Below are 12,788 nucleotides of genomic sequence, written 5' to 3'. Positions count from 1 at the left end.
TTGCTGTGCAGGAATTGCCACTCATTTGGATGTTTGCTTCCAATATTTATGCAGTTATGTGAAGTGAAATCGCTGCATTAGCAGTTTGAAAAGTAGTGTTCTTTCACAGAAAAAAAAATGAGCATAATCAGGTGACATGTGACTTATTCGGCAGGTCTGGTAAATTTGTGATAATTTTGGAAACCAAACTTCCATGGAAAATTGGTTGATTCTTTTGCTCTTAAAATGCAAATTTACAATCATGGTGAAAGAGCAATTCCTCCAAACTGTTGTGAGAATACAAATGAAAGCAACTCTCAGTTCCTCACAAGGAAGCAGAGTTTTATACCTTTGCTCCCTTTCATCAGCCTTCACCAGAGTATGTGCTCCCCGACGCTCAGGAGTTGTGATTATAATCATGAGGACAAGTGAGCTAAGCTATCCCACTAGGGTCAGTGAACAGATACCATGCCTATCATTAATTTTCATAACATAGTGGCACTATACTATTGATTAGTATGTTTGAAAAAGACTACCAATAAGAAGAATACTTTGACTTATCATTTTTATTAGTTTCCAGTAGTTAGTAACACACACGCACACACACACACACACTAGATATATAAGCAATGAACTAATAAATAATCTTACTTAATATAAGACTAGAAAATATAGATTTCAGTATTTGACTGGTTGGATCCCATCCTCTGATCAGCTCTCTAAACAATCTCCAGCCCCATCTCCCAGGGATAAATAGAGATCCTATCTCTATTTTTGTTGGTTAAACATGGCTTAAGCCTTTCAGTTTTGGTTCTCTTTAAACATAAAGACAGAAAAAGCTATGATCAACATTTCAGTCTTTTAAGGGAAAAGGGAAAATAGATGTTCACTCTGTACTAAAAGACAAACTTCCAATGTCAAAGACAAGTATAAGAAAAGAAAAAAACGTGAATGAAATGCCAAGTGGTTCTAGCTATTGAATATCCATGTCAATACGTGTATTCATGAGGGCAAGAATTTGTACTGTTAGCAAGTGTATGATTAGATATTACTTTCTTTGTAAACAGTTTGTTATATTGTAAAGAATCTTTAAAAATGTCACATGCTTTGATACTGTAATTCTATTAAAAGCTTTTGTTAAAAACTTAATCATAATTTGAAATTCATTCCATAAATGGATTTGTGACATTATTTATTAAAGTTCATTTTTTTAAATGTATTCTGTGAAATTAATAGGGGCATAACATTTTGTTCAGATATTATACTGCCATTATAATCTTGATTGTACAGCATTTTCAATACAATAAAAAGCAAAACATGACTGATAAGATCTTTAAGATAGTTTTAAAATATGTTAGACAGAAGTGTATCAAAACATTGAAGTTTTATCTCAAGAGGGAGATATTATGAGTGATCTTTATGCATTTTCTTTTTATTTCTACCTGAAAAACTTATATTAACTTTTGAGATTAGACAATATAAAGGAAATAAAATAAATCTCAAAGAAAAAAGGAAAAAGTGGTGATTTATCTCAAAAGTTCTTACAGTTCAAAACTTACTCATGCTGTGAAAACACATTTGTGATCACAATTGGCTGGCATAAAAATGACGATCTGGCAAGTACTATCTCTTTGAGATATGTGCTTTGTAGAATAACTAAGGTTTCACTCTCTTCTTTAGCCCCATTTTTCAAATAAGGTGTTTTTTTAAATAAAAGATAATTGACAAATATTCAAGTAGTACAAGAGAAAAAATGGAAAGAATGAATCTTATCCTACTTTTTTCCTAATAGTTTCTCATATGCGGATCTTTATGATGTAGTTTGCATATAATAATATGCAATATTTCGAATGACTGGAGGGACAAGAGCTCTGTGCTCCGTTTCCCCAAATAAGCCTTTGCAAAGCCCCGGTTTCCTTTTTTTTCTTTTCTTTTTTTAAAATTTTTTATTTTTTATTAAAAATTTCCACCTCCTCCCATTTTCCTCCCCCTCCCCCCCTCCCACTCCGTTTCCAGTCCAATGAGCAGTCAGGGATCTCTGCCCTGTGGGAAGTTCAAGGTCCTCCCCACTCCATCCAGGTCCAGGAAGGTGAGCTTCCAAGCAGACCAGGCTCCTGCAAAGCCAGTACATGCAGTAGAATCAAAACCCAATGCCACTGTCCTTGGCTTCTCAGTCAGCTCCTCCATCTATTTGCCCTCAGAAAATTAAGGGTAGAGATAAAGTGTTCAAGATGCTTTGGAAATGGGAGCCTGTAAGCATGCAGCATGATCGAGGGTGGGCATGGCGGGGGGGGGGGGGGGTAGCAGCCTATCTCTTTAAAAGTACCATTAATATGCATCTCCTTAGGATTGCTCAAAGAACAAAAAATTAATACAATGTAACATGGAAATAACCAGTAAATTTAATGATAAGATCCAAAAAATTGATATGCAATATTTAGTGAACCATTCCTTAATTTTCAACAAATGTCAAACTGGACAGCAACATTGGTAATGTGTAAGAAACTCCCATATGGTACTGGCTTTGAAAGAATCATGCAGAGCCCCTGAGGATTTTCATGGAGAGGACACTGCTGAAAGAGCAGTTTCAGCAACAGAGGGGACACTGGATATTGAAAATATCAGGAATGTGGACTGTCAACAGTGACAAGTGTGAAGTGTAGCTGGCCTGAGCCTATCAGACAAGGAGCGTGTTGTCGATGGCATAGTTTGAGATGTGAAGCTGCCTGAGGTCTTTGGTACCCAGAAAATCATGAGTGAGTTCCAGATATTAGACATTAAATAATATTGCTAGATTTTTGTTTTGCTTAATTGTTATTGTTTTATGACCTTGTCCCTTCCTCTTAAAATAAGAAAGCATGTAGCTTTTTTTTCTTATAGTAGCCCACAGTATAAAGTTGTAAAGAGATCTTGGAACTTTTAAGTATTGAAAGTTTTAAAAACTGTGACTTTTAGAAACTGAACTGTTCTCAATTACAGTATTAACATGGGATCTTGGGGATAAGAAATGAGAAGGGTACAGCTTATGGTGATATGTTTGTATTATAAGGTTGATAAAGGGTGTCAGTTGAGGTTTTCTGGAAAAAGGGAATCTCAATAGAGGAATTGCCTTCATCAGATTGGCTTGTGGTCATTTCTGTTGCACATTTTCTTGATTGCTGGTTGATTTTGGAGATACCACCACCTCTGCAGGCCAAGCTGGGCAGGCAGACCTGGGCTGTGTAAGAAAGGTACCCAAGAAAGTCTTTAAGCTGAATTCCTCTTGTGTCTTTATTTCAGTTCCCAACTCTAGGTTCCTCCTTTAATTCCTGCCTTGACGTACATCAATGGTAGACCATGGCATGGCATCCTAAGTTGAAGTAAACCCTTTTCTCTCCTCAGCTGTTTTGGTTAGTGTTTTATCAGAGTAATAGAAAGCAAATTAGAACACCCTTAAATTTTTTAAAAGTAAGCAAATAAATTGAAACAATAATTCTCAAAAGAATTCTAAATGTAAAAAATAAATAAAAAGCATAAAAGAGCTTTCAACAGTTTTAGTATCAGGGAAATAGAAAACAAGACTACATTGAGATTCTACTTAATCTATTTTTCCGGAATACTATAGTCAAGGAAATAAACAAAAGTATTGAGATTGTGGGTAAAATGATCCCACTGTGTAAATTGAAATGCAACTGGAGCAAATCCTATGGAAATCAGTGTAAACTGTGTTCTCTAGAAGACTAAAGTTAGAACTTCTAGAGGATTCAGGTATAGCACTCCAGGGACTGTGTCTAAAGGAATATAAGTCAGCATACTATACACATAAAACCCATATGTGTTGATGCATTAGTTATTGACAAGTTATACAATCAGTGTAGATGCCAATCAACAGATAAATGGGAAAATGAATTGCAGTATACACACACACAATTGAGTTATAGTTAACCATAAAGAAAAATAAATAACTAAATTTTTTCCATTTGTAGGAAAATGTATGGAAATGGAAATCATGTGTTAAGTGAAATAAACTGGACATAGAAATACAAATATCACATTTTCATTTGTGCATAGAAAATATATTTTTGGAATTATTCAACTATAAGGTAAGCCATGTGGGACTAGTGAGAGACAGAGAAGGGTAAGACAAGTCAGAATAATGGGGAAGTGATATGCATGTTTGAAATAGCTTAGTTAATCCTATAGTTTTATATAATGGATATTAGTAATATAGAAATAAATTATATACAGTGTGATGCTTTGAGAAACACATATGCCAAGAACTGGTGAAATGGAGCCAATTAACAAATTTATCACTCAAATAATCATTTTTAATAGTGAAAACTTTGGAGTTTCAGGATATAGAATATTCTCCTCACCTGAAGTTTCTTGGTGTATATGAGCAGTGCATTATTTGTATACCTCAAATTTTCTGTCTGTATAAATCAGTTTGACTAATATAATTTTGTACAAATGTATTATTATATATTTCTTAGAAAAATGTTTCTCGGTTTAGGTTTAATGGAGTGCTATGAGAAAGAAGTATTATATTAAATAACAATATTATGAATTCTGTTTCCAGTCTCATTTGCTATAAATTGCATATTTCTATTCTCACTTTTATACAGGAAGACACTGAACATTCAGATATGAGTATTATTTTGAAAATAAACTTGTATAAGTAAAATTTTTCTGTCATATGGTACACCCAAAACTATCAAAGTATTTCTAAAAATGCTAGTTTTTATTCATATTACCAAGAGACTCAGAACTGTTCTGCTTCTAATTGATGCACTTGGTGTTTTGTTTTTCTTTTGACAAAGGAGATGCAGTGGAGCCTTGTTTTAGTTTATCATTCCTGATAACCAATTTTCTGAGCGTATTTTCTTTGTGTGTTTTCCAGAGTGTCAGTAGAGATTCTCTGATAAACTGACAACACTTTGGTCCTTTTATGAATGGGCTATTTACCGTCTTTTTGGGGCTGTAAAAATTGTAGTTGTGAATACATGTGATTTTTACCAATAATATCATTAATTTTTCCTCTGGCCCTGGCTTGAATTTTTATTTTGTCTAGGATGTCTTCAGAAACAGTAGCATTAGCTTTGATGACACAAAATCCATCAGTATATGGCTCATTTATTGTATCTATTTAGATTTAAAAACCCTTTACCTTCATTTTACTACTAAATGAGAATTTTCTTTTTGTTACTTCTTTGAGTTCATAATTTTAAATTGCATTTATGACAAAGCCTATTGTCCTAGCTTAATTTCTGTTGCTGTGCTAAAATACCCTGACAAAGAGCATCTTAGGGAATAAAATGTTTATTTTAGCTCAAAATGCCAGGTTTCACACACTCACAGGACAAAAGTTAAGGCAGCAGGAACTTAAAATAACTTGTCAAACCACACCTACAATATGAGGAGAGAGAAACGAATGCTCATCTCCACACTCATCCAGTCTAGAGTTGTCCACCTCTAGCCTGGGAGCAGATTAAGCTAAAGAAAATTATGATCTCACAGTTCTGAAGACTGGATAACTCAAAACCAATACATTAGTAGGATGTGTTCTCAGGAATGGATTTCTTCTGGTTGTGTTTTTAGAGCATCAGTTCTCAAATTTCATAATGCTGAGACCCTTTGATGTAGTTCCTCATGTGTGGTAACCCCCATCATAAAACTATTGTCATTGGTACTTCTTAATGCTAACTTTGCTACTGTTTTGGTAGTGATATGATATGATAGTGATAATGTAATAAATTTGGAGATAGAGGTTTGTTAAATGGGCTGTAACCCACAGGTTGAGAACCACTGTTTTAGATGCTAGGAGAGATGAAGAGTAAGCAAGGTCCCTGGAGTCTAATCTTTTTTTTTATTTTGTTTGTTTGTTTGTTTTGTTTTTTAATTTATTTAAGACTCATTTTTAGTTATGTGACTCTGTGTGGTCATGTGACATAGTAGAGGCCAGAGGTGTCAGATCACCCTGGAGCATTAGACACTGGCAATTCTGAGTCACCTGGCATAGATCAAAGAAATTGAATCCTCTGGAAAATCAGCAAGTGCTCTTAACTGCTGAGCCATCTCTTCAGCACCTCTACCTATACTATAGAACATGCTATAATGAGGGTCCTATGTTCATGATATTACCTTAACCTAAGTATCTTCAAAGGGCTCTGTCTACATATAGTTACCTTGGGGGGTGAGGGCTTCAACATAATTTTGGGAGGACAAAGTGCCATCAGTAACTGCAAGAACAAGTTGAAGTTCAGATTTCTGACTTGAGGATATGTAGTTAGATTAGCCTTATATTATATAATAAGGTATGAAGGCTCTATGATAACATTTAAGATAGTCATCAATCTAACTACAGGGCAACACCAGTTCAGTCACTCTCTTCACATTTGCTTAGACTCTTAATTGGGGTCATCCTGCGGGTTCCTGGGATTTTCTATAGTGCCACATTTCTTGCTAAGGACCCATAGCTCCTTCAATCAATATACCTGTTTCCTTGAGCTCCCTCCCTGTCCTTCCCCCATCTCGACCATCCAATTCCCTCAAGTTCTTCTATCCCTATCCCTTTCTTCTCTCCTCCCCTTCTCACTTCACCACTTCCCCCATGCTCCCAAATTTCTCAGGAGCTCTTTTCTATTTCCCCTTTCCAGGAATGTATTTCTTTTAGGGTTCTCCTTGTTACCGAGCTTCTCTGGGGTCATGGGCTAAAGGCTTGTTATCCTTTACATCTAATATCTACTTATGAGTGAATACTTATCATGCTCATCTTTCTGGCTCTGGTTACCACACTCAGGATGGATTTTTCTAGTCCATCCAAACTGATGAAAGCAGATACAGAGGTCCAAAGCGGAACACTGGGGTGAGCTCCCAAAGTCCAGTCAAAGAGAGGGAGCAGTGATATTAGCAAAGGGGTCAAGACCATGATGGGGATATTTACTAAAACAGCTGACCTGAGCTAGTGAGAGCTCATTTACTCCAGCCAGACAATGAGGAGACCAGCATAGGACCAAACTAGGGCATCTGAATGTGCCTGAAAGTTATATGGTGTTGCAGACTGTGGTGCCACTGGCAGTGAGAGCAGAATTTATTCCTACTGGTTGTATTAACCTTTTGGATCCTATTCTTTTTAGAGGGATACCTTTTTCAGCCTAGATATAATGGAGAGGACCTTGGTCTTGCCTCAAAGCAATGTGTTAGACTTTGTTGACTTTCCATGGAGAAACTTACCCTCTCTGATGAGTGGGGGGTGGGGAAAAGTGGAGGAAACAGGAGGAGGAGAGGGAGTGGGAACTGGGATTGGAATGTAAAATGAGAAAATATAGATTTAAAAAATGTAAATAAATAAAAAAATTTAAAAATAAGGTAAGAAATTGCCTCAAGTAGTGGCTCTGCTTCCTGTCTGGACTGTACACTATTGATACCTTGTTGCTGGGCATGCAGGCGAGCCAGCCCTGAGGGCATGAGAAGAAGACAGGATGCTGACCCTGCCATCCCTTTTCTGCCAAGTGGTAGCATGGTGAGGAAAAGATGCCCTCCCCTTCCATCCCTTCCTATCTGTGGCAGGTGAGAGAGCTGGTCGCAGGGCCAGAGTGAGAGAACTAGCCTTGCCCTACACCAGCTACAGCATACAGAAGAATGGGCCCTGTATCCACTCCTTGCTGTGTCTTACATTGGGTGAGATAGCCAAGGCAGTGCTGGAGAGCTTGACCAGGTCGTGAGGATGAGGCAAAGCTACCACCCAGCATCCACCTCATCTATGAATTGTTTGAGCAGGTGAAGTGGCTGGATCTCTATGACACAGAAAACCAGCATATTCAAGAGTAACCCCAGTGACAGACCATTATTGGTGGTATCGCAGGAAACCAGAGGCCTCCAGCGAGACCAATGACTCATGGCAGTGAACACTTGCAATAAAGACGAATGGACTAAATGGCGAACTGTATGATTTACCATAGTACACTACAGCTTTCACAGTAACATTCTTCTTCTTTTCTTTTAAGTTTTGTTTAGATTTGTTACATCTGCCCTCTGCCCTTGCAACCTCCCTAGCAAATCAAAACCCAAATTAAAAAAAAAATATATAAAGGAGAGGTATGCACCACCCTGCCCAACAACAGTAGTTCTGTTGTGTGCTCTCTCTCTTTCTCACTGTGTGATTTGTGTGTGTGTGTGTGTGTGTGTGTGTGTGTGTGTGTGTGTGTGCGCGCGCGCGCACAGATGCTAAGGGACAACTTTGGGTTTCATCCTCAAATCATTGATCTCCTTTGAGACGTGTTAGCATTATGCTGTCCTGACTCTATGGGTCCTAACAGAATACATCATCAACCACACCTACTCCTTATGTTCATGTGCTTGCTAGCATTTCAGGCATCAAACTAGCCTGCCCTCAGGGTCTTCAGCTGTCGTCGCTAAAAGCATCCCCTGTGTATATGCATTGTCAGCATTCAGGCAGATGCCTGGACAGCCCAAGATCCTACGACCGACACCTAGTCAGTGTGTGTGTGCTTCATCGCTGGGCAGTCTCTGTGCACATGCACTAAACCTCCTTTAAAATCAAATTCTGCTCATTCCCCTCCCAACCCTTCCCTTTTGCTAATAAACCTCAAACTTGAGAGTTTATTGTATGGTGTGATTTGTCCTCATGACAGCACCACTGAACAACCCAGGGTCTTTCACTGGCCCAGCCCACAACGTAGGTGGTGACCACAGATGCCCAGGTTTCCTCCTGTCTCTGCTTCATTAATACTGGATTACAAGGACAGACTATGATGCCCAAGGTTCTTTGTTTGTGTGTTTTGTTTTCATCATGTTTGTTTGGGAATGAAAATTAGGTCTTCATGCTTATAGATAAGCACTTTATTAACTTATTTATCTACCTATTTATTCCCGTATAATACTAATCTTTAGTTTAGTAAACAAATATTTTAGATGAGTGAATAGTTAAAAAATTACCACCCCTTTTATACAATGTGATAATTTTTAAAGCAGTGTACATGCCTAAAAATATCCTTTGTATTAAAAATTTTATTTTCAATTGTTATACAGAATACGATCCTTATTGTACCCTGAGTTTCTAGGCAGAAAGGAATAGGTAGTTGGATGAGCTCTGAGTTACTAAGTAAACACAAGATTCAAGGTTCTTCAGAGAAATTAGCATGATAATGTAATATTTTCTTGATGTAAAAGCACTTCATTCTATGAAAATTACTGCAGCTGAAGGATTTTTGTTCTTAAAATTCAAGAGACATGTGACCTAAGACAAACATTATTAGAACCCAACTATATATGAATATTTAAACATTTATATGAAGAAAGTTATGGATTAAAGTTGATATGTCGCATACATTGGAACCTCAGTCATAATTTTTGTTTAAGACTATGAATTCACGGACAATGAGGGCTGACTGAGAAGCCAAGGACAATGGCACTGGTTTTGATCCTACTGCATGTACTGGCTTTGTGGGAGCCTAGTCTGTTTGGTTGAGCACCTTCCTGGACCTGGATGGAGTGGGGAGTACCTTGGACTTCCCACAGGGCAGGGAACCCTGACTGCTCTTTGGATTGGAGAGGGTGGGGGAGGGGAGTGGGGAAGAGGGGGAGGGAAATGGGAGTTAGGGAGGAGGCAGAAATTTTTTAGTAATAAAAAAAACATGAAAAAAAAAAGACCATGAATTCATTTGAACAGTGTGTTAAATAAGTTCCCACCTGGGAAGACTGATGCTTTCATTGTCACTTTGTCACATAGAAATTTTAAATCTAGGCTTAAGATGTAGCTCACTGGCTAGAGAACTCACATAAGTAGGAGGCTTTGATTTCAATTCTGATGTGGATAAAACAATGCCCCAACTTAAGTCTCATGTTAGGTGCATATTCTCCCAAAGGGGTCTGAAGATTAAAAATGTTAATTTCATTGTCCAAAGCTCATGTATAATCATGTCTATGCATAATAATTGTGAACAATCCATTCACTTCAAGCAGGTATGGTTATCAACCATATTCTGTGAGGCAAAAGTCAGCCTATTTGTTTTATGACAATTGTGGCTATGACATAATTTCTTCAATCATTTTGAATATTAAATTACTCAATAATGTTACCAGTACAAAATGTGGTGAAGAAGTTGTGTAACTTAATCTGAAACCTAAAATGTAATATATAATTTTTAAAAACAGCATTTAATATCATTTTCTTTTAATAAACTCACAAAAACAATATAGCCAAGGACATATTTAATTGCATAGGAATATTACTGCATGAAAATGTGTCAGAATTATTATTATAACATTTTAATACCTTACATTATTATAATAGCTTGATATTCATGTTTGAGACTGCAATGAGTTTGACTGGGGTAATTATCCTGTTATAATGTTATAATTAATAATATTTTTCAAATCATTAATCAGAAGCAGTAGGTATGTGTATTTTGGTAGCTTTGACCTTTTATAAAGGTAATGCTTATATCTAGCAATGGTGGCCAGAAATTTTCTCAAAGGACTCTGTTAGACACATAGCTGCATTTCTGTCATGAAACTGGAACTTACCTTCCTGACTCAAAGGTGAACCACGTTGAATCCCGACCATATCTTCTTAGTGAGCTAAGAGGCCACATCACCAGCTTGACCTTGGCATTGTGGATATCCCAGAGATAGATATTCTCATGAGTGATCTGCATTGTGCATTCACCATAAATATCCAGGTTGGGTGTAGGCATAAGATAAACATTGAATCGTTCTACAAAGAAACAAAAAGCATGGAGAAAATCAAGGAAGTGTCCTCATAGTCACACTGGAAAACATTACTTCTCTTTATTTTTTAAAGAGAGAAGTTCACTAAGCTATCATCGCTCATTCATTCACTCTCATTGCACACTATTGTAGATAGAAGTTTGTCCCACCTGGACCCACAGATGTTCAGTTCCAAACAAACACACAGAGGCTTATATAAATTATAAACTGTTTGGCCTATTAGTTCAGGCTTATTATTAACTAGCTTTTACAATTTAAATTAACCCATAATTCTTATCTATGTTAGCCACGTGACTTGGCACCTTTTCTTAGTGGAGCATTTTCTCTTTCTTCCTTGTCTGGTCAGCACGCCTATACTTTCCTACTAGTCTCTTGGCCAATCAGCACTTTATTAAACCAATATGAGTGACAAATCTTTACAAGTTAAAAGAGCATTATCCCACAGCATTGCATACATGCTTTGTAGTGAAGATTGCACAATAGTTAAACAGTACCATTGAAACGTTAGAGTAATAGCTAAGCAGAATCTCTTCCACATGATGCTTATTCAGCTTCTTAACATAGTCATCTGGTTGTCATAAACACAACCTTTGCAAGAAACCATACCTTATCTATCATCTATGTATCTATGTATCTATGTATCTATCTATCTATCCATCTATCATCTATCTGTTTTTCTATATTTCTATCTATCTATGGATAAATACTACTGAATCAGTCTCACCTTTGTGACCTGAAGTATTTAATGTACAATCTGAGTAACTCCCTAACTACAGAGACACTGCAAAATAATCCCATGTACACGTAAAAACAATGTAGTCAGGGTCAGAGTTGGCATACAGTAATTGCATATATTCATTACTGCCTTCTACAAAACTTGAGACATGTCCTTGGTAAGCAATCTAAAGATATTTACTTTCTTTCACTCTAGTATATTTTATAGTTGAAAATCCTATTATTAGGCAGTAACTCTAAACCTTGCTTTGCAATTTTCTGTGCATCTCCAAGGATATTGCAAAGTTCTGCAGGCTTTGATTCCCATTTAAATGCATTGAATGCACTTTCAGAAACAATGGTTTGTAAGTTCCAGGAAGTAAAGAACGTATAAAGTGCTGTATAAGATAAGTGTGCTTCCTAGCATCATTCCTTGGTTTATAGTAAGTGATTAATATCTATTTGTGAAGACATGTGAATAAAATCTAATACATAATGAATAGAGGATGTGAAAACTGAGGCATTCTGAACAATATCAACATGATAAATTCAAGAATTACTGGAAGAGAGCTCTCTGTACATTATACTGCAATTCTGAAGCATGCTGAAGAGGCAGTGTGGTTGAATTAATTATTTTGAAAAGTACACTGAGGCAGTTGTAGTTAGAATATATATTTTGGAATGTGGTGCTATCCGTCATAACACCACATTCTTAAATACCGAATGCTTACTGGTGCTCAGTGAAAATTATCTGGCTAATTAAGAATTTTTCTGGCAAGTATTTTACCAAGTAAGGATTCTTTGAGTCAAAGAATAATATTCAAATTTGAAGTGGGTTACGTTAACTTAAACATGAAGGCTTGAACAATGATAGTCTTATGACTGACATTTATACTCAGTTTTAGTTATGTTTTAGAAACAAAATATAACATGTTTTAATTTTCTTACCGTATTTGAATATTGCAGTGACCTGTAGAAATATTATTTTTATGCTACATATATTTTAAATCCATTATCTGCTAGTGACTGGAATTTCAGGAATTTCAAATTCAACTAAAATGGTGCTAATTACTAACATTTGTGAAGGGTTTTGTTGGAGGAGTAGAGGCAACTGATCTCTGTTTTTTGTACCAATAAAGACAATGAATCATCTGCCACACCAATAAAGACATCGTCTGTCCAAACAAGTTTTAGTTATCAACAGTCTCTCAGGGAGGTGGAATAAGTACATGAGGTGAGTAATTTAAAATATTGTCAAAGAATGTTACTTTTAAAATTAAAGAGCAAATATTTCATTTTCTTGAAACAAGTACCAGTTTTTAGCCCTTGATATTCCTCAAAATTATTGTAAGGTGGGTTTAAAA

The 12,788-nt window shown here is 36.4% G+C and overlaps 1 protein-coding gene across 2 annotated transcripts in view; it reads right to left on the bottom strand.

Moving 5' to 3' along the window:
• Positions 1-12,788, bottom strand: part of Dok6 (docking protein 6) — a 367,856-nt gene that overhangs the window by 144,547 nt on the left and 210,521 nt on the right. For both annotated transcript variants that reach the window (XM_085676334.2, XM_048419471.3), the window contains one exon: positions 10,507-10,696. In XM_085676334.2, the coding sequence (XP_085532460.1) occupies positions 10,507-10,696 (190 nt within the window). The remainder of the gene's footprint in view (positions 1-10,506; positions 10,697-12,788) is intronic.

This window comes from Myodes glareolus, chromosome 13 (assembly GCF_982192425.1).
Source record: "Myodes glareolus chromosome 13, mMyoGla1.1, whole genome shotgun sequence".
Lineage (NCBI taxonomy): Eukaryota > Metazoa > Chordata > Mammalia > Rodentia > Cricetidae > Myodes > Myodes glareolus.
The sequence above is the reverse complement of the archived record's forward strand: the minus strand, read 5'-3'. Positions and strand labels throughout refer to the sequence as shown.